This window comes from Apis florea, unplaced genomic scaffold (genome assembly GCF_048593485.1).
Source record: "Apis florea isolate Af1SG1 unplaced genomic scaffold, ASM4859348v1 contig_2272_pilon, whole genome shotgun sequence".
Lineage (NCBI taxonomy): Eukaryota > Metazoa > Arthropoda > Insecta > Hymenoptera > Apidae > Apis > Apis florea.
In genome coordinates, this window is record NW_028256549.1 from 3,151,723 (window position 1) to 3,170,115 (window position 18,393).

The following is an 18,393-nucleotide window of genomic DNA, read 5'->3' on the forward strand; positions in this document are numbered from 1 at the left end:
ATGCGAAAGAACGATCCATCGGATACAAAGAGAAAGAAAGAAAGAAAAAATGGTCCAACTTACCTTGGTGAAGGTGAGGGTGGCTATGGGCGGGAGACGAGGTAGATTCGGATAATAAAAGCTTCCCGCGGGATGCGCCGGATACCGTGACGTGATCCTGTAGGCGATTCCTTGGGGTTGGGTCGGCCAGTTGGCAGCGGTGAATGTGAACCCGTTATCGGTTCCACCGTCCAGCGGATCCAGCTGAGAAAAGAGACGAACCATGGATCCCCCCCCTCGACTCTTTCAATAGCCGGATTTTAATGAGATGGCATAGAAACCACGCGCTTTTTTTCCATCTCAACGAACACGACCTATATATATATATATATATATATATATACTATACACACACACATCTCTCTCTTTCGACGCAATTTTTTTTCCTCTCTTCAAACCCTTTTTTCCAGATCAAACTTCGCTTCAACGAGCCAAGGATCGCCAATACACCCTCGTGTATCCAAATAGCGAAGAAAGAAAAGAGAGAGAGAGAGAGAGAGAGGGAAAAAAAAGATTTCCTTTTCTCTATAGAGCTTTTTGTTCGTCGCGCGCTCCAAATGGGAAATCTACCCCCCCTCTTCATCGATTCGATCTAATTTTCCATACGGCTCGGCCTAATTTCGAGCGTTCGCGGTTACCGAAAGCCCTCCCCCCCCCTCCCCCCCCGAAATTGAAATCGTCGAAGCGATCCGACGCGATTTCAGGATTTCTGATATCGAAATCAATGATCCCTCCCCTCTCTTCCCCCCACTGGATGGATAATTACCTCGACGGTCACGGTATCGACCCAGTTACCCTCCACGCACAGTTGGAAGGAGTCGAGCCCGACGAACCAATCTGGGCTGGGGTTGATGCGGGCCATGATGCTTATCAGGGTGTGATTGCCGTCGAGGAAGGCCCGCGCCACGCTCGTCCCCTCCCCCTGGGGCACGGGGGGGCCCGTGAACGAGTGGAGGGTGCTGGGCGAGTCCCCGTCCGCGTCCATCCCGTCCGTTCTTCCGGTCTCCACGTACAATCTCACCCCGCTCGACAACCGTTCTCCCAGCCTGTACAAAGTGTAGGCGGAGTCGTGCGTTCGACCTGCGAAACGGGAGAGAGAGAGAAAAAAAAAAAAGATTGGAACATTCGTTTTACAAAGCGTATATTATATTTCGCGCACCCTCGAAAAAGGTTTTACGATAATCGCAGTGGGAATCTCGTTTACACGATCTAAATTGGTTGTACGAGTTATTTATTGAAGAACAAATAGGGTTTGAAGCAAATGAATTTATTTTTCGAAATAACAATTTTTGTTTTTATGAAGGATGCATCCTCGACGATTAATTAATAAACGAGATTCCCGGAGGGGAAATGTGTGTTAAGTTAAATATAAATCAAACGCGCAGATCTTGAACAGGTCGCTTCTTCCTTTTTTTTTTTTTTTATGGAACGTGGATCTGGTCTGGGCAGAGCACAGATATCGAGACAAAACGGTTATAGGGATCGTTAACGCGAACCCCTGACGAAATGGTCAAATTTACTCGGGACGATGAATTTATGGCCAATGAACAACGACCTCCCATATTCGTTCAGAGGGGACATCCGTTTCGACTTTCTATCTTTACTTTCGAAAGGAGGGAAAGATATATCTGAGAGAAGCGTTCGTTCGAATCGAGAACCGATCTCTCTCAAAGTCGTCGTTGCGATCGTTTATTTTCTCGATAAATTGTGGATAAAAATTTCGTCCACTCGACGAAATAACGAGGATATCGTAATAAAATATAAAAACTGTGCTCGACACGCGAGGCACGTACAGCTTCTTTTGCTGAACTCGTGCGCGAAAAACAGGAAGACGTTTCTCATCTCGGGCTCCGTGAGCTCGCAGTTGTTTTATCGACAACAGGGGTGACGATAGGATTTCGAAAACGTCTCCCCGTTTGTGGAAAAGTCGAATATCTTTTTTTTTTTTTTCAATGGATCTTCGAAGCATTGGAATTAATTCCACGATCTTTATAGATTATTTCTTTTTTTTTTAATTTTCCAAACTTTCGAGAGGAGATTGCGGAGAAGAGAAATGGGACGGTTGATCAATATTCGAGACGTTCCGAACAAATGTCCCGCGTAACGTGGCGGAAATAAAGCGCGGGGAAGAACGTCGTTTGTCTGCTCGGTGTTTTCACGTCCACCGATACGGCACGATGATAGATTAAGCTCGCCTCTTCTCCACCTCTTTCGCCCAGAATCGTGCACACCTCGCAATCATCGCGCGATATATAAATTTTTGAAAAGCTTACGTTTCGATCGGTCCTCGTCTCCGCGAGAAACTTACGCACCGTTTCGATTCGGTTAACTAACGACGAAAGGATCGTGCGCGAAGAACCTCTTCTTGAACTCTGAAAGGATTAACGCCATTTCAACTTCGTCTCACCGTAGAGACGCAAGCAGATCGACTTGACGACGAAACACCGCGTTGTTCAGTCAATGGGATATCGTTAAAACCCGTGCCAAGATTCAGAGCCGGAATATAATTTTTCGTCCCCTCCTCTCCTCCCCTGGAGAAACTTCCGATTACAGCCGTTCGTAATTCAATCCTTTCTGGCCTGGCAAACTTCGTGGCGTCGACGATTTAGAGTCCCAAAGAGGATTAACGAAATCTTGATGTAAGGATCGTGGAAACAGGACCGGAAATTTCAAAGTACCATTAGGCACCTCGGGAGCTTTCCGTTATGAAAGGGTTAAATGCTTCGTTGACTTATCAGAAACGCTTTCCGAACGACCATGTTGCGATTAATTACAGAGATTTGCCACGCAGATTTCTAAGAGCGTGACATCCACGTCTATGATACTTTGCACCGTTGTCATCACAAATTGAAACACACATTAAACTTTTATTTTTCGTATGAAAAAACGAAAAAGGGAAGAAAGGAAAAATTTTGGAACTTTGTTTTATTCCGATATATTCTCAATCATCGAGATGTCGAGATGTAAGGAGCGAAAGTTTCTACGACGCTAGGAAACACGAATGGAGAGCCAATGATCTATATTTTTTCTTGGAAATGCGTATTATAAATCCCTTCAAGAAGACGCGAACGAAAAATAAATAAACACCATTGAAAATTACCCTTTTCTTTGCACGAGGATATCTCGGGAACCGGAAGTCGAATCGGGATAATTCGAAAAGAATTTTAAAGGGGGATGTTCCGCGGTTCCACGATCGCTCGTTCATCGACCGGAAGTTACTATCTTCGATGTTATAGCGGTTTAAAGTTTTCGTAATTTTAATAGGGTTTGCTTAATAAGAGAGTTGTTTAAGCAAACAATTGAAAATTATCTTTTCTTTATACACGATCATATCTCTGGAAATCGAATAGAGACGAATGAAATAAGCGTTTCGAGCAGCAAAGTTTCGTGTTTTCAACCGTTCTTTCGTTCGACGATCGGGAGTCATTATTAGTTTGAACTTTTTCCATCTTCTTTTGTTATCACGATTTAATCGAATTTTAAATTAAATTAAATTATTATCGAATGCGGTTTCACGCAACGGGTAACTTGGAAGCGATGATAAATGCCGTTATTACAATTTTCGCATAATCCAAATACCAATTTTCCTATCCCCCTCGTACGTACGTTCTAACATTCTCCTCGATTCGAGTATCGGTTGAATTTCATTTAATCCCGCGTTAAAGCATAATCGCGCACACCACAACCCAAGAAACTTGTTGTTGTATGCAGGCGAATCTCTTCGCGTCCCAGTTTGAGAAACGCTGCCCGCCAACCTATTAAAGCTCGTAGACACACGTATAATCGACGACATAAACGTTATTCAAATGGCCGGTGTGTACACACCGTCGAGCATTGCGATTCAGGATCACAGGCTCGCCATTAAAATTCATGAGCGGCCTCCGTGTAATTTCGTTTTTACGTGCTTGTACGCATTAATACGGTCTGGAATCAGACCGATTCCTGAATTCGAACATTTTCCACGGTGGGCGGAGAAGAGCCGCGGTTTTTTTTGTCACTATCCACTCGCCACGAAAATTCTCTCTCTCTCTCTCTCTCTGAGAGAAGAGTAGGAGGGGGAGCAGTAGCGTTAGTTATTGGCATATTTTTCTCTTTTTCACTTTTTCACGAGTCTGTATGAGTTACGACACACAGTTTACTCGTTACAGTTATCTTTTTACATTTTTCTCACTCGCTTGGAATTTCGCTTAATCGAGCTACTTTTTCTCACTTTTCTCCCTGGATTTTTGACAATTTTGATCACGATCTCCCCCCCTCTCGTCTCTTTCGCGAGCATTTTACCTCACCGAGCTATATCATCATAATACCTTTATTTTCAATCGCGTAACATTTTTTTTCGCCACAGAGATTCAGATCTCTACCAGATATCCTCGCGACGGCCACACGAAAATTTCCCAAAAGTTTTCAATTTTCCAGCCAACAAACTGCAAACACGACAACGAAACGGCGCACACGTTGGCTGCGGTTTCTCCGTCTGGTTAGTTGAAATTCGCCTTTCAAAGGGCTGTTTCCACCCTTCCCCGATTCTCTGACGCGCACTCCCTCCCCTAATCCCATCGACTTCCACGGTGACTTAATTAGTTGCAAAATCGGGGAAAACCGCGGAAGGGGAAATGGCGCGTGCAACTTCTCTTCCCAACTTCTCGCAACGACAACAACAACAAGGGATTCTTGGATTGCAACCACTCGATCGGGCCCAAGTTATTTAACTCTCGAATTTCGATAAATAGGCAAACCACAACTACGCATCCATTAAATATACCCCCTCCAACTTTGTCCAACAATCCGTTCGAATCACGAGCAAGGATGAATCGTGCGTATCGTTTAAAAGAGAGGAGGAGACTCGTGAGGAGAGACATTCGGATGGAGGTTTGTAAGGGAGAGAGAGAGAAGAGAGGTTGGATTAGATCCTTCATCCTTGATCGGGATATCGGTCGAATACACGATACTTGTTTGAATATTCATCGCCGTTCCAGCTTGTTTATTCCAGCGATAACGTATGCACGACGGATGAATCGATCGATAGGCCGGATTGCGATTTAAGCGTTCGCCACCAGCAAGGATGCGAATGGATACGCGTTATGATCTCTCTCTCCCTCTTTTTTATTTATTTATTTATGTTTTTTTTATCCCATCGTCGTATATATCGCTTCCACGTGTATCGTTGAATTTTATAACGTCCCTAGGAGAGAAAAAAAAAAAAAAAAGAAAGAAAAACAGATACCCTCACGATTTTATTCCACGGTTCATAAATTTCAGATTATTTTCTCCTCCCTCTCTCTCTCTCTCTCTCTCTTCATTGTTTGCGATCCACGATGAAAACGATTACGCGGTTTGTTTTATTCCGTTTCTGCTTTTTATGCGCGATTCCTTTTTCCTTTGGAGAGGGGGGGGAATCATTTTTATGAAACGAGCCATCGTACACGTCAACGCATGAATTCTACCGTTCATTATAAATTAATTAATAAACTTCTCTCTTGGAGAATTTCTTTTTTCCTCTTTCTATTCGTAATCGTTTCACTCCTACGCGAAAGCTTCTATTTAACCCTCTTCATCCCTGTGTATACAATTTTGCACAACGTTTTGCACGAAAGTTGGAAGCACGGCCAGTCTCCACTGCGTCAATCCATCGGTCAGGAGAAAAAAGAAGAAGAAGAAGAAGAAGAAGAAGAGAACGATTGTCGAAAATGATTAGACGAGATAAATCGATCACCGTTGACGGAGAAACAATCTTCACGAAACCATTTTACCAAACTTTTTTTTTTTTAAATCCGAACGAGAGGCAAGAGAATCACTTTAAATCACTTTACTTCACCACACCACCCCTCCAAAATTCCCACCATCCCTCCGCCATTATTCACTTTCTACGTGGAAACGCCTCGAAGAGGTAGGTAAGTAAGTAAGTAAGTAAGAAGAAATTTGATTAAACTCCCTACAGAAAAGGAAACGCGACGTGGGCCTCGATCGAGGAGGGAGGGGGCTTTCCGCTCCAAATCCATCAGGGCAGGGAGTCACAGAGTGGCAAGAACAAAGCTGCTTTCACCGTTTGGCCCGCAGGAATTCCACTATCCCCGATCTGGCCCAGCGAACAATGCTCGTTCGCCGACAATACCGTTCGCCCTTTTTTAATTGGTAGCTGTGTCGGTGCCCTTTCGTTTTCATATCGAATGAACGAAGGAGAGAGAGAGAGACAGAGAGGGAGAGAGCTCGACGAACTTCGACCTGACAAATCGTCCGGGGAGATTTTCCAGGCCAGAACCATTTGTCTTCGAACGAATCGGCTATCGCCATCGCCTCGTTCCAACGATTATGCATTCCACCTGCATATCGCAAAGAAATTTATACCTCTCCCCTCCTCGTGTTGCCCTTTGAATATTCTCGTTCGTTTGAAAATTCTTAAGGTTTCCTTTTAAGATTTTATTACAGTTCTTTGGATTTTTTTTTAAATCTTTTTAAGGTGTGTTTGTTATTAAGGTGTATTCTATTTTCCTTCTTTTTAACGTAGTAGATTAAAATATGTTTCGTCTTTTAAATACGCCTCCGATATATGAAATATCTCGTCAAAATAGAAATTTAGAAATTGCACGATGATGATTTGACAAATGAAATAATTTTCATGTAACTTTATAGGTTTGGAATATTTGTCAAAGCTGCTCGAATTCTTGCATTTTCTACATTAATTTCACGAACAAAGCCAAACTTCGGCCGATAAACCGCCACGCGGATCACGAGTGAGCAAAGTTGTGGAAAAGTGGAACGTGTCCGGCTTCGAGTCGACAAATTCCGTCGAGATTTCACGAATAACTCGGCGGAGTGACATCCGTTACAAGGTTGGCCCGTCGACAAAGTCCTCGAAAGCCTCGCGCGACCAGAGAAAACCCACTCACCCTTATCCAACTCCAGTCGTTTTCGAGCAACTTAACTCTCGATTCCTCGATGCGCCGCTGTCGTTCGATAATTCGCGACAAATCTGCCTAGACGACAGTCAATGAAATTTTCATCGACGCTCTCCTCTTTATTAATAATCGCAATGGCTGGCAGAATTTTACGATCGAAAATTGAATTATGTTTGGTATATGAATTTGTTTAATCAAACGATAAGTAAATGGACTCGTCTGTCGAACAAAGAAATATGATAAATTAAATTTCGAAGTGATAATTGTGCAATAGACAAGTTTTAACGTTTAAAAAGATTTGTATCGACGACAAATTGTTAGAATCGGATATAACAACACTTTTGGATTTCATTGTGCGGAATCATGAATTATTCACGACTCAGAAAAGAATGAATATCGATTATTCCACTTATATTTCGGCTATCCAATTATCCGATTATCCGAGCCAACGCGTCTGAAAACGTTTACGTTATAGGAAACGTTATATTCGCGTATATTCTCGATTAATCAAGATTCGTTCGTTCGTCGATCGAATTGATCCTTGGATTACTCGACAATTTCTCCTTTTCCCAACAATTAGAGGAAGAATCAACTACGAAAGATGGTCTCGAGGTGAGGAGACCGTTGAGAATCTCTGGGCGGCGGGTGATCAAACTTAATATAACTTTGGTAACAAGTCGATGCTAACTTGGTGGAACCGCGAGCCGCCTATGCGGCACGTGCACACTGCGCTTCCATGCGCGTATCCCGCTCTTAGCTGTAGCTTGGAACGTGTTCCCCCAGAGAAGTGGATAACCCAATTTCCCCGGCTCGCTTCTGTTGTGTAGCCAGGGATGACGTCGTTTCACGTGCACATCGGGCCGCAATCTCTGGTCACCGACCCCTTCTTGTTTTGACGCCACGACTCCTCCTCGAGAACCAACTTTCCCCCTTCACCTTTATTCTTCCACGAATTTTCCCTCGAAATTCAACCAACGATTTGAAATCGATTCAATTGTTTTTCACATTTCTGGCAACGTAGAGAATTCACGTGATAATAAATAAATAAATATAACGTCGGGAAGGATTTCTGGAATCCATCCCGAAATCGGTCGATGCAAAAAGCTTGCAGTTTTAGAATTTGGAATTTCGACGAGGGAGTAATAGGCGGGTAAATGGAGGAAGGATTTTCTGGGGACAGGCGTGAAAATCAGAGCGAGATTGGCCCTTGTCGCGAAGCGTATTAGAGGGAGGAAATGAAAATTCACTTGGCCAGATTCCAGGGGAAACGAGTGATTATTGGACAAGTAAGCGAACGGTGCGTCACACAAGCGGAACGGTGGAGGAACGGTGGTGGATTTCCTGGAGGGTCGCATCGGATATAATTGGATTACTAATGAATTTATCGGAAACGGCAATTAGTTTGCATCGAACCGGCCGATCGATATCCAAGGAAAAACGAACGCGCTGGATAAACGTAGTTAGCCAAATGCGAATCTTATTGTCACGATAATTAATTATTTTTGTCCGTCAACCGAGTTTGTTGATTTATCAGGATTGCTGTTTCGTCTCGTATGAATAATCGAGATGCAAAAATGGACCTCGAGTGTACATGTTAAATAATCTGAGTTCGTCCCATGTCCCATGATTTACAGGTATAAAACTTCTAAGAGAATTGTCGATTACAAATTCAAGTTCGAGTCTTTATTTTAATCTTCAGAATCTTTGCCAAAACTGGCTCGAAGCCAATTATATTAACCCGTCTCTGAATACATCGATCTCTGAAAGTGTCTGAACTTCTTCGATCGAATTTCAATTCGCCACGTATTTACTTCTCGTACGTATTTACGCTCTTCATTTAACAGGATCATCTAATCAATTGGATCAAATAATTTTGATAAAATTTCATTTCATCCATCGTCTTTCAATTGAAGATTTATTAGGATTTTATATCATCTTATTTATATTTATCAATTTTCAATATCCTCGTATTAAACCTGAATGATTGTTTTCCATTTGCTTATTTTAATTTTACGAGCAATTCTTAATAAACTTGGTGGAAGGGCGAGTTATTGCGCGATTCGTCGAGCGTATCGTTCGAATAATCGAGGCGGCCATACACACACACACACATATATATATATGTAGGGGGAAAGCTGGCAGAGGGACAGGGCAAACCGCGAGAAGATAGGCGAAGTGACGTTACAATGAAGTATTAACGCGGTCGTGCACGCGTTAACGTGGACCGCAAACATCAGCAAACAGGCTAGAAGAGGGATGGGATCGGCCATTCGAAGGCATCAACGAAACGCGGCCGTAATGCAGTTACCGTCCGATTTATTGGGAACAATAACTAATTTGCCGTGAACCCGCATAAATTATGAACGTCGCACAACTCTCCAACCCCCTCGTCCCTTTCCATTCCATTCAACGATCCGTCTCCTTTCCACCTTTTCTCTTCTTCCTTCCTGTATGAAGCGCAGAGATTGTCGCTTTGGTATTCTCGATCATATATATATATATTTCTTCGAGAAGAAAGAGAATCAGGCTTCTTGCGTACGTTTTGCAAAAAGATAAAGTACTGTTCACCATTAGAGAAGTTATAATATTAAGAATAATCATGTAAGACTGAAATACGTATAATTATTATTAAACTGTCGTACAAATCGACGCTGATGCATTACGAGATTTCCTTCCAGAAACTAACCGATCAGACCCTCAGACCTCAGACCTTCTTCTTTCCATCGAAATGGATATAATACACACAATTTATCGCGTGAAATAGAACTATGAAATCATTGAACTACGTACTATTTCTGCCTTGCTCAATCGAAACGTTCAATGATAAATTTTTAATAGAATAAATATTCGAAATATTCTCCACGTTATTCCAGATCGAATACCATCTCATCAATAATGAAAATACCTTCATTACGAACGATCATTTTCCACGATCGGCCGACAAATACCTCCACGTATCTCACAAACGGCCGGATGGATCTTTAAAATTCGATGACGGGATTCCGTTCGAATATAGGCTGGAAAACGAGAAACAAACGGCGCGCTAACGAACCGGCGTGTTCGCGGCAAGTACCGTGTTCCGGCGCACAATGTGAAACGTTTAAACGGCACGCATTAACCGCGGCGACGCCTCCTCCTCGTTCCGCCACGATTTCCACGCCGAAAACGGGGCGGCTAATGCCGGCCGATTGTTCGACTGCGCCGGCCACTTTCGCCCCCCTTCATACACCCACACCCCTTGGCCACTCCGTCTCGTGGTCGCGCTCTTTCCCCCGAATCGAACGTTTCTCTCGGATCGTAGTTTCGGAGAACGATCGATTTTTCGAAAAATTTTATCATCCTTGTTATATGAATCGAATGAATTTATAATTCGTTAATGGAATCGACTAATAACTTTTCAAACGATTCGATCGTGATAATAGAATTGGTCGGTTGTCATAGTATTTTATTACGGACGCTCAAAGTTTTACCATGAACGTGTTTCTCGTGAAATGATATTCTAGAAAGCTTGACGAAGATCGATGAATTCAATCGTGCTCTTTCGATGACATAAATTGACACTAATTGACTTTTAACCTATTATACTCGTGTATTCGTATAGCCGAGCATGAAAAAATTTGGTGGGTAAAGTTAATCAATTTTCTAGACTGTTTTCCCGATTCGAAACAATTTCTGAGACTGTTAATATCATACTGTATGTTCTACGTTCTAAAAAATAAGAGAGAAAGAAATTACATGAACATAATGAAATGACAAATATCATCTGAGGGAAACAGCGATAGAAAGGATTAAAATAGCGAACTAAACATTCATTTGCGGAGAGTGATAAATTCAGTTTCTCTTTGAAACAAGAGAAGATCCCACGCTTCTTTACGTAACAAATTCTTTCCTTATTTCCGTCCATGGAAAATGAAATTAATATAAAATTTCTATATCTATATTTCCTCATCTATCTACATCTACTTTCCAGGGGGATCATTGTTCAAGGACATGATTCGAAATTATACGTATTTTATCGGAGATAAACCGCGCGCGACAACACCCGGCCTGTATAAAGCGAAATCGAGGTTGTACACGATATTACACGGCGAGCGAACGCGTCCATTTATATTCAGGTGCACGCCATCCGCGAATAACTCCTGTTCCCTGGTGTTGGCGCACGTGAACGGCCATTTCCTCGTGCGTGAATCTTTCCACGAATTCGCTTCGAGATTGTGTGCGCGTTGCGAGGACACGCGCGTATAACGTCCTCCATAACGGCCAACCATCGCGTGTTTCTCCCCCCCCCTTTTGCATCTCTCTCTCTCTCTCTCTCTCTCTCTTTGGGACCAAGAATCGCGCAAACGAGACGTTTAAGCTCTTTTATTCCTCCCCTTGTTTTCCTTAAAGGAAGAAAAGAAGAATTATTATTCTTGAAATTAATTAATTTTAATCCATTCTTCTTTGAAGAAGATGATCTCAAGGGTTGCTCTTTTGAAAAATATTTTCTTCGTCGTTTCGTGAACCCACGATTCTTCGACGACGTAGAGAGAGGGATAACGAAGAATCGATGGAAGACTCTTGAATCGCACCGTTGCGAGAGGAGTCATCGTGACTCCTGGCTGCGCTCACTCTTCTTCTTCAAGGTCTTCCATTGATCCCTCCCCCCCCACACTTGACGCCACCCGAATCAGGTGAAGCGAGAGGAGGAAAAGGGGAGGAGGGGAGATCGGAAACACTCGACGTTTTTGCAATTAACCCGACCGTTTGAAATTGAACTCCACCCTGAGGGGCTAATAAATGCTTGGTTGGCGCGCGTGCCGGGGAGGGGAGTGTTCACCGGGAGTGAAGAGGCTCGAGGGTCGTAAAAGGTGTCGGTGAGGGCTTTTGATAGTCGTAGATTAACGATCGGAAGGGGGGCTGCTATTGTACGCTCGAATCGATAACCCACTTTTAATCGTCATATATATACGATATCATCTCTGTTTATTATTTCTTCATTATTGTTCAATCTCCACCCTTCGTAAACAAACATATACATATATTACTTCCTACCGTGATGATGAATCGAAAAGGGATTTTTAATCTTTTCAATTGTATTCCTGGAATATATACACATTTATTATATGAGAATTATTTACGAGTTCGACGTGTATCGACCGAAGAGTGATTGAAAGAAGAGTACGCGAATTATTTGGGCACGCATTATTTCCTTTCGTCCTCGACGATTCGTTTATCCGTGTCTGAACAGTGTCTAGAAGACGGAGGGGCACTTCGTTAGCACCGCTTTTCAAGCTGAAAGTCAAACACCGTCGCGGCAGGATTACGACGCTTCGTTACCCTGTCCACCCCGGAGAAAGATCCTGGCTCGTCCACCGACAACGTGGAAAGATCAACTTGTGCCCGAGGGCACGAAAAAACCGACCGTCTATCTCGTTCCGCTTCGAGGGCCGCGTTACCGTCGACAAACGACAGACAGCCGGATGGACGGCAAAATGGCTTCGCAAATAATGGATCCGCACGAGTCGGGACACGATACAGGCCGAAACTCGATACAGTTTGTGCGTACAGCTCTTAGACACGAATGGCTAAGAACCGTCCAAGAACACGGTTTCGCCTTTCTTCATTGCTCTCTTCGTTGGATGGATCGAAAGCTTGAGTACCCATTTTTTTTTTGTTTGTTTCTTTCGTTAAAATCATTTTTCGACTTCTTTCTATTTTATCTTCCTTAATACACAAGGCGGGTGAATAGTCGAATTTTTTCCAAGTTAAAAACATTTTTTCACGTGGAAAACACTTATACTCGACACAAGATCTCTTTCTGTATACAGGGTGGGTGCAAAGTTTGGATCCTGAATGGTCGAAAAAAAGAAAAAAAAAAAAACTACATTTTCAGCTTCCTCCTCGTCGATTTTAACGGTCTCGATTCGAGGTTCGTTTCTCAAATATTTACGATTAAAAAGGAAATCGAAATTCTAATTCTAGATTCAAAATGGCGGTGGAAAATAATCGTTACAGGTTCTCGCCCGTAGCCACGGTCGGCGCGGCGACGGCGGCTAATAAAATGCAAATTCGATTCAATATCGCGCAAGCTTTTACGCTCGACGAGAATTTCGAACTCTTTGCGTTTAAGAGAAAGGAGACCGCGTTACGAAATTACGTTATCAAGTGGAGTTTCTCTTGGCGAATTTTTCCCCAAGGCGAGGGGACACGAAACCACGCCCGCGATTCGTCAAGATCTCCTCTCCTTCATCTCGGTCGGATAACCAAGTTTTTTCTTCTTTTTTCTTCTTTTTTGGGTCAAGTGCGCTTCCACTGATGACGAAGGAAATGGAAACGTTCCTCAAGAAACGTTGGTTAGCCAAGACTTGCTCTCACTTCTATCTCTACTTGGTCTTTATTAATTGTTACTTTTAATTAGATCTACGAACTTGTCCCCGCCATCTCGACTCATTTTCTGGGCCACGCGAGCCCTTTTAATTATTACTCCAACATGTTTCTTCGTTCTATACATTCATTTCTTAGGCCGCAATTTTTGGGGCTACAACAAATTTATCACGCGCGAAAATAAGATCGAGGGCAAAAGTTCGCTCGTCTGGAATTCAACAATTAACTGACATTTTTTTCTTTTTCAAATGAACGTATACATTATGGAAACGATTTTGATCGTCAAGCGACGATGATTGATCGATGAACGTCGCTCGTTCAGTCATCGGTTCATGTTTCGAGGAGCAAAGTAATCGATTGTCGAATTGAATTTTCCATATCCTTACTCATCATCATTGTTAAAATCGAAGATTCGTGGAATGGATTCGAATCTATCGCGGGCCATTTATTTATCCTTAACCTAGAATAGAATAATCCAGTTTCTCGACAAATGTTCCTCCTGTGAATATGTTTTCGCTCGACTACGCTTTTAATAAACGTGCATAAACGCGCGTATATTTGTGGAGTGGAAGCTCCAGGACAGGTCTCTTGAATTTTCACGTGGCCAGCATCTGTCTATCGTTGAGAACTCTTGCGTTATTTAATTTTCACGAACGATTAATAATTATTATATTAATAACGAACGTGAGCTACGTGTATAGGGATTAATAAAGTGGTCAGCCACAACCGTTTCCAACGTTGAACTGGCTGGGATCCAACGAGATAAAATATGTACCTCTGTTTAAAGCTTTAATGCTTCTTGTTAAATCGTACAAACGCCGCTGTAAAAACATTTATTTATCGTTTCTATAATAAGTTGGACTTTATACGAGCGAGCGAGGACCGTCCTCGTGTAACGAGGCGAAAAACGAAGGGGAAAAAACGCTACGAATAATGCTAATTTTCGCTCGTCGATTTATTCAGACGATCGGCTAATGAGGCGAAATATTTACGAAACTTCAGAACCCTCGATTCGCCGTGGACAAACGAAAAAAAAAAAAAAGAAAAAAAAAAAGGAGAAATGAACCAACGTGTTGAAAAAACGAAAATGGAACGCGCGAATGTTAACGATGTCCTATGATGGAATGGATATAATTTCGTAGAGAGTTTCATCGAAGAAGATACTACTCTCGTGATACTGTTTTATCGATATTGAAAAAGGAAACGAGAGTGAGAAAAAAACACGATCCATAACACTTTTATTGAAATTGGAAAAAGAAAAAAAAAAAAAAAGAAAAAAGAACGGGAGGAAACATGATACGACGACGTTTCGACAAGTTAAATATTATTATTATCGTCGCTTATTCGTCTCGTACTCGCTTTTAATCGCAAAACGTGGAGGGTGTGGTTTAATAGAGTTAGCACAATGTCTGTGCCGTGGTGTTGCAGAACAGGATATGCCTTTTGTTTGCACCGCGTCAGCCGTGTGGCGCGGTATATTATACGAACGATGAAACTTTGTTTTTTCCCGTATGTGGGAAGGATGGCTCGTGTTCGTTTCGTGAACGATAAAGGGAGAACCGTGTGTAACTCTTCGTGAAATTCTGAAAGGATGATTTTTTTTTCCAATTTTTCTTTAAATCGAGGACAACAATTTGTTCGAAGACAAACGAAGAATGTAAAAAGTAAAATATTCGCGTTTTCCAAAGGAAACGTAGAATTTTTCTTTCGAAGAATGACAATAACGAAAGGTCGAGATCAAATTTTCGAAAAATAGAAAAATTCGTTGGAAGAATCGTTATTGTTAAAGGAAAATGAAAGATGAGAGATCGAGACGAAAGGACGACAATGCGAGGAGGAGAAGGAAAGAGAATCGAATTTGAAGGGAATTTTCATTAAAGCGGAGACAATGGCCACTGGAACGAATTTACCTTGAGACCACGAATGAATTTTGTATCGGCTTGCCACGAGTGCTCGCACAATGGATTAAAATGATACGATCGTAGCAGACATTCGAGTAAGTTTTATAAATGACACGTTCATGAATATTCAACGGAGACGTCTCGCGACTCGCCAATCGCTCGCAAGATAATCAGATTACCTTAACCCCTTCACGATTCCTCTTTAAACCGTCACGTCGTTTCGCCGCGAACTTTCGTTTCCATACCTCCGTCCTTACCCCCTCCCTTTCCAGTAATTAAAACCCGGTTTCCACGCGACTGTGTGCGATATTGAAACGCGGGTACGGCAAATACCGCGAAAAATACTCGACTCGTTCGATCACGGATAATGAAAAAAATTCGCGTGCTTGTATTGGTAAAATCGAGTGGCCGCATACCACGTTTGCGCGTCGATATATGGCGGAACTGTTGCGAAAGTTTACTGTTCACTTTTTCTCTCTCTCTTTTTTTGTTTATATTTCGTTTCGAACAAAATGTTCCTTTAATCATCCTTGAAAAATGCTACAAAATTGCACTGCCAAGTACGTTTAACGAGATTTTTCCCTGACAGTCTTTTCTGGTTATGTAATTTAATAATTAATCGTTGATCTCGTTCTTCTAATAATCTAATTATAAATTTCTATCGACCAGCCTATAACCAGCTTACGCTTTTTCAAATAATGCAAGAAGCGAAGGATAAAATGGATTCATTCGAAATGAAATAACCGAAAACCAATTATTCAAACACGCGTTGAATATCTATATTTCTACTCGTTGTACTCGTGATCTCGATAAACAAACAAACAATGCTCCACACCGACGTATATTTTGATCCTGTTCCAAGACGATGCCGTCTGGCGCGCGTTTCTCCACCCGTGCCAAAATAAAATACCTGCGCTCTCCCCGAAACGCGGTCTCGATAATTACCGCGGACGGGCGTCGCTTGTTGGCGCCTCCGTATTTATAGATTGACCCAATCTCGCGAGAGGGGGGAATCGTGAGACAAGGCTGGGCAGGCGGAGTGAAAAGACGGTCGAGGCGGGGCGAAAGCGTCGTCGCCGTTTTTGTTTTTCACATTCGACCCCCGACAGCGACCAAATTAACGGCGGAGAAAGGTGAGTAACCGCCGCTTTTTGGCAACCACCTCGCTCTCCGGATATCAGGCCGGATGTCAAGAGATCATTCTCGCGGCAAATTGTCCTAACACTTTGACAAGCCAAGGCTGGTGAAAAGTATAATCCACCCTTCAATGCTGACACGTTTAATATTTTCATTTTAGAATATTGTCTTCGATCGATTCTCAACATGTCGATCGTTTCGTTGATTAAATATTAATCCACTTTTGATGGGAAGAATAGGGAGACAATGTTAGAATTATAGTCCACGCTTCCCTTGTCTTTCTAAATTTTACGGAATCGACGATACCAAGTTAATCGATTATAATTTTAATCTAAATCGTGATCGAACGTGATTTAGCAATAATCGAGCGATTATCTTTCGTTTGTAAGCAAGAAAGCTTCGAGCTGGCAGATTAACGATCGTGGATGGCCGTTTTCCAGCCGTGGAAACGGAAAGAAATCCTTCAACCGCACTCCCATGAAACCGGGCGTCCAATTAACCGACCGATTACCTCCGTGTTACCGCCTTATTTACCCGCCCGTTCCAAACTGTATTACGCCGTTCATCTTCCATTCTTTCTGGCCGGATTTCGCGTTGGGCCTCCTCCTGTTCGGGAACTGGGTCGTTTCGTTATCGAGTCGCTCTCGATTGCGAGATGATGATTTATCCGTCGAATAATCGAATTCGAGCCGAAAACCTTCACATTTTATCCGGTGTACATATTTCGTTAGCTAATTGAAAGAAGTGGAGAGAGAGAGTTTTCGACGAGGGACGAGATTGAATTTTCTTTGTCGGTCGCTGTTGGCCAACGGGTTTATTTCGTTTACGGAGCGGCCGGGGCTCGATGGGAAATTTTCCATTGCCAACTTTTCCACCGTTCCCCTCGATCGATTCTACGTGCGCGAAGAAATTTCCCTGGATCGATGAATCACGCTTTCTTCTAATAGAGATCGTTCGATGAAAATCATTTTCTAATTTATCCTATTCCAATATCCTTTTTTTTTTTTGATATAAATTATTCGTATTAATTATTTATGCAAGGTGTTCAATACACAATGGAATCCGATTTATCCTATTCCAATATCCTTTTTTTTTTTTTTTTTTGATATAAATTATTCGTATTAATTATATATGCAAGGTGGTGTAATGTGAGTGTAACGAAAAGAACGAGTACAATTTTTTTCATTCGTTTTGTCACAACGTGAATCAAGTTCGAAAATGCTTGAATTGGAATGAAACGTGAACAAACATTTTCTTCGTTTGACACCTTAAATCCTTCAAGTCTACGATCCTAGTCCATATCGATCCTGTATCGTAAAAGAATCAAAATAATAATCGATAAAATTCATCATCATCGGCTAACCAATCACGCTCCACGCGCAATTATGCATTCCGTTTTCCTTGTCCCGAATCGTTTCATACAGATTTCTTCCGTGAAATTCGAACGGAACGGTTGATCGTAGCCCGGTTGAAAAGACGATCCAACCAATGGAAACCAATTAAAACCGTGTTTCGTCTCGATCCTCGTCGTTTGCAATTAGAGAAATTCCATTCTGGAAAGCCTATAGAACCCTTGTCCGATATTAAACGAGAAAGAGAGAGACGGGGAGAGTTGTCGAGAATGCATCGATATCCCCTCCCTCTCCTCTCTTTCTCTCCTCCTCAATCGTTGGACAATCGTCGGTGTGTACGCGTGCTTTCGCCAGAGCTAACGCCACAGGGAATTTCGCGTTTCCTCTGTGTCGACTGTTGGACAAGCAACAAAGACGAGGCAGGGGGTTATCCATTGGCATCGCATCGATACACGGGTACCTACCTACCCTTCTACGTCTCAAAAGACCGACCCCTCTGATCCGTGAAAGGCCTGGAACCCACTCTCGCGAGAGTCCATTTGCAAAATGATTTTCCAGCATCGACGCGAGCTACGTGATTAACCCACGCGAGCCCATCGTTATCCCCCATATTTCGCGATATTCGTCGAATCGCCTGCCTGCTTTCTGCCATCGTTTTTCAACGCGAGTTGCATGCCCATGTCGATTCTTTCAACCTTGTTT

The 18,393-nt window shown here is 42.5% G+C and overlaps 1 protein-coding gene across 1 annotated transcript in view; it reads right to left on the reverse strand.

Annotated features, from left to right (window-relative positions):
- LOC100867214 (uncharacterized) overlaps positions 1–18,393 on the reverse strand; it is a 165,244-nt gene that overhangs the window by 42,195 nt on the left and 104,656 nt on the right. The window contains exons 3-4 of the mRNA XM_086902468.1: positions 806–1,119; positions 64–243 (exon numbers count right to left, since the gene is read on the reverse strand). Coding sequence (XP_086758594.1) covers positions 64–243; positions 806–1,119 — 494 coding nt within the window. The remainder of the gene's footprint in view (positions 1–63; positions 244–805; positions 1,120–18,393) is intronic.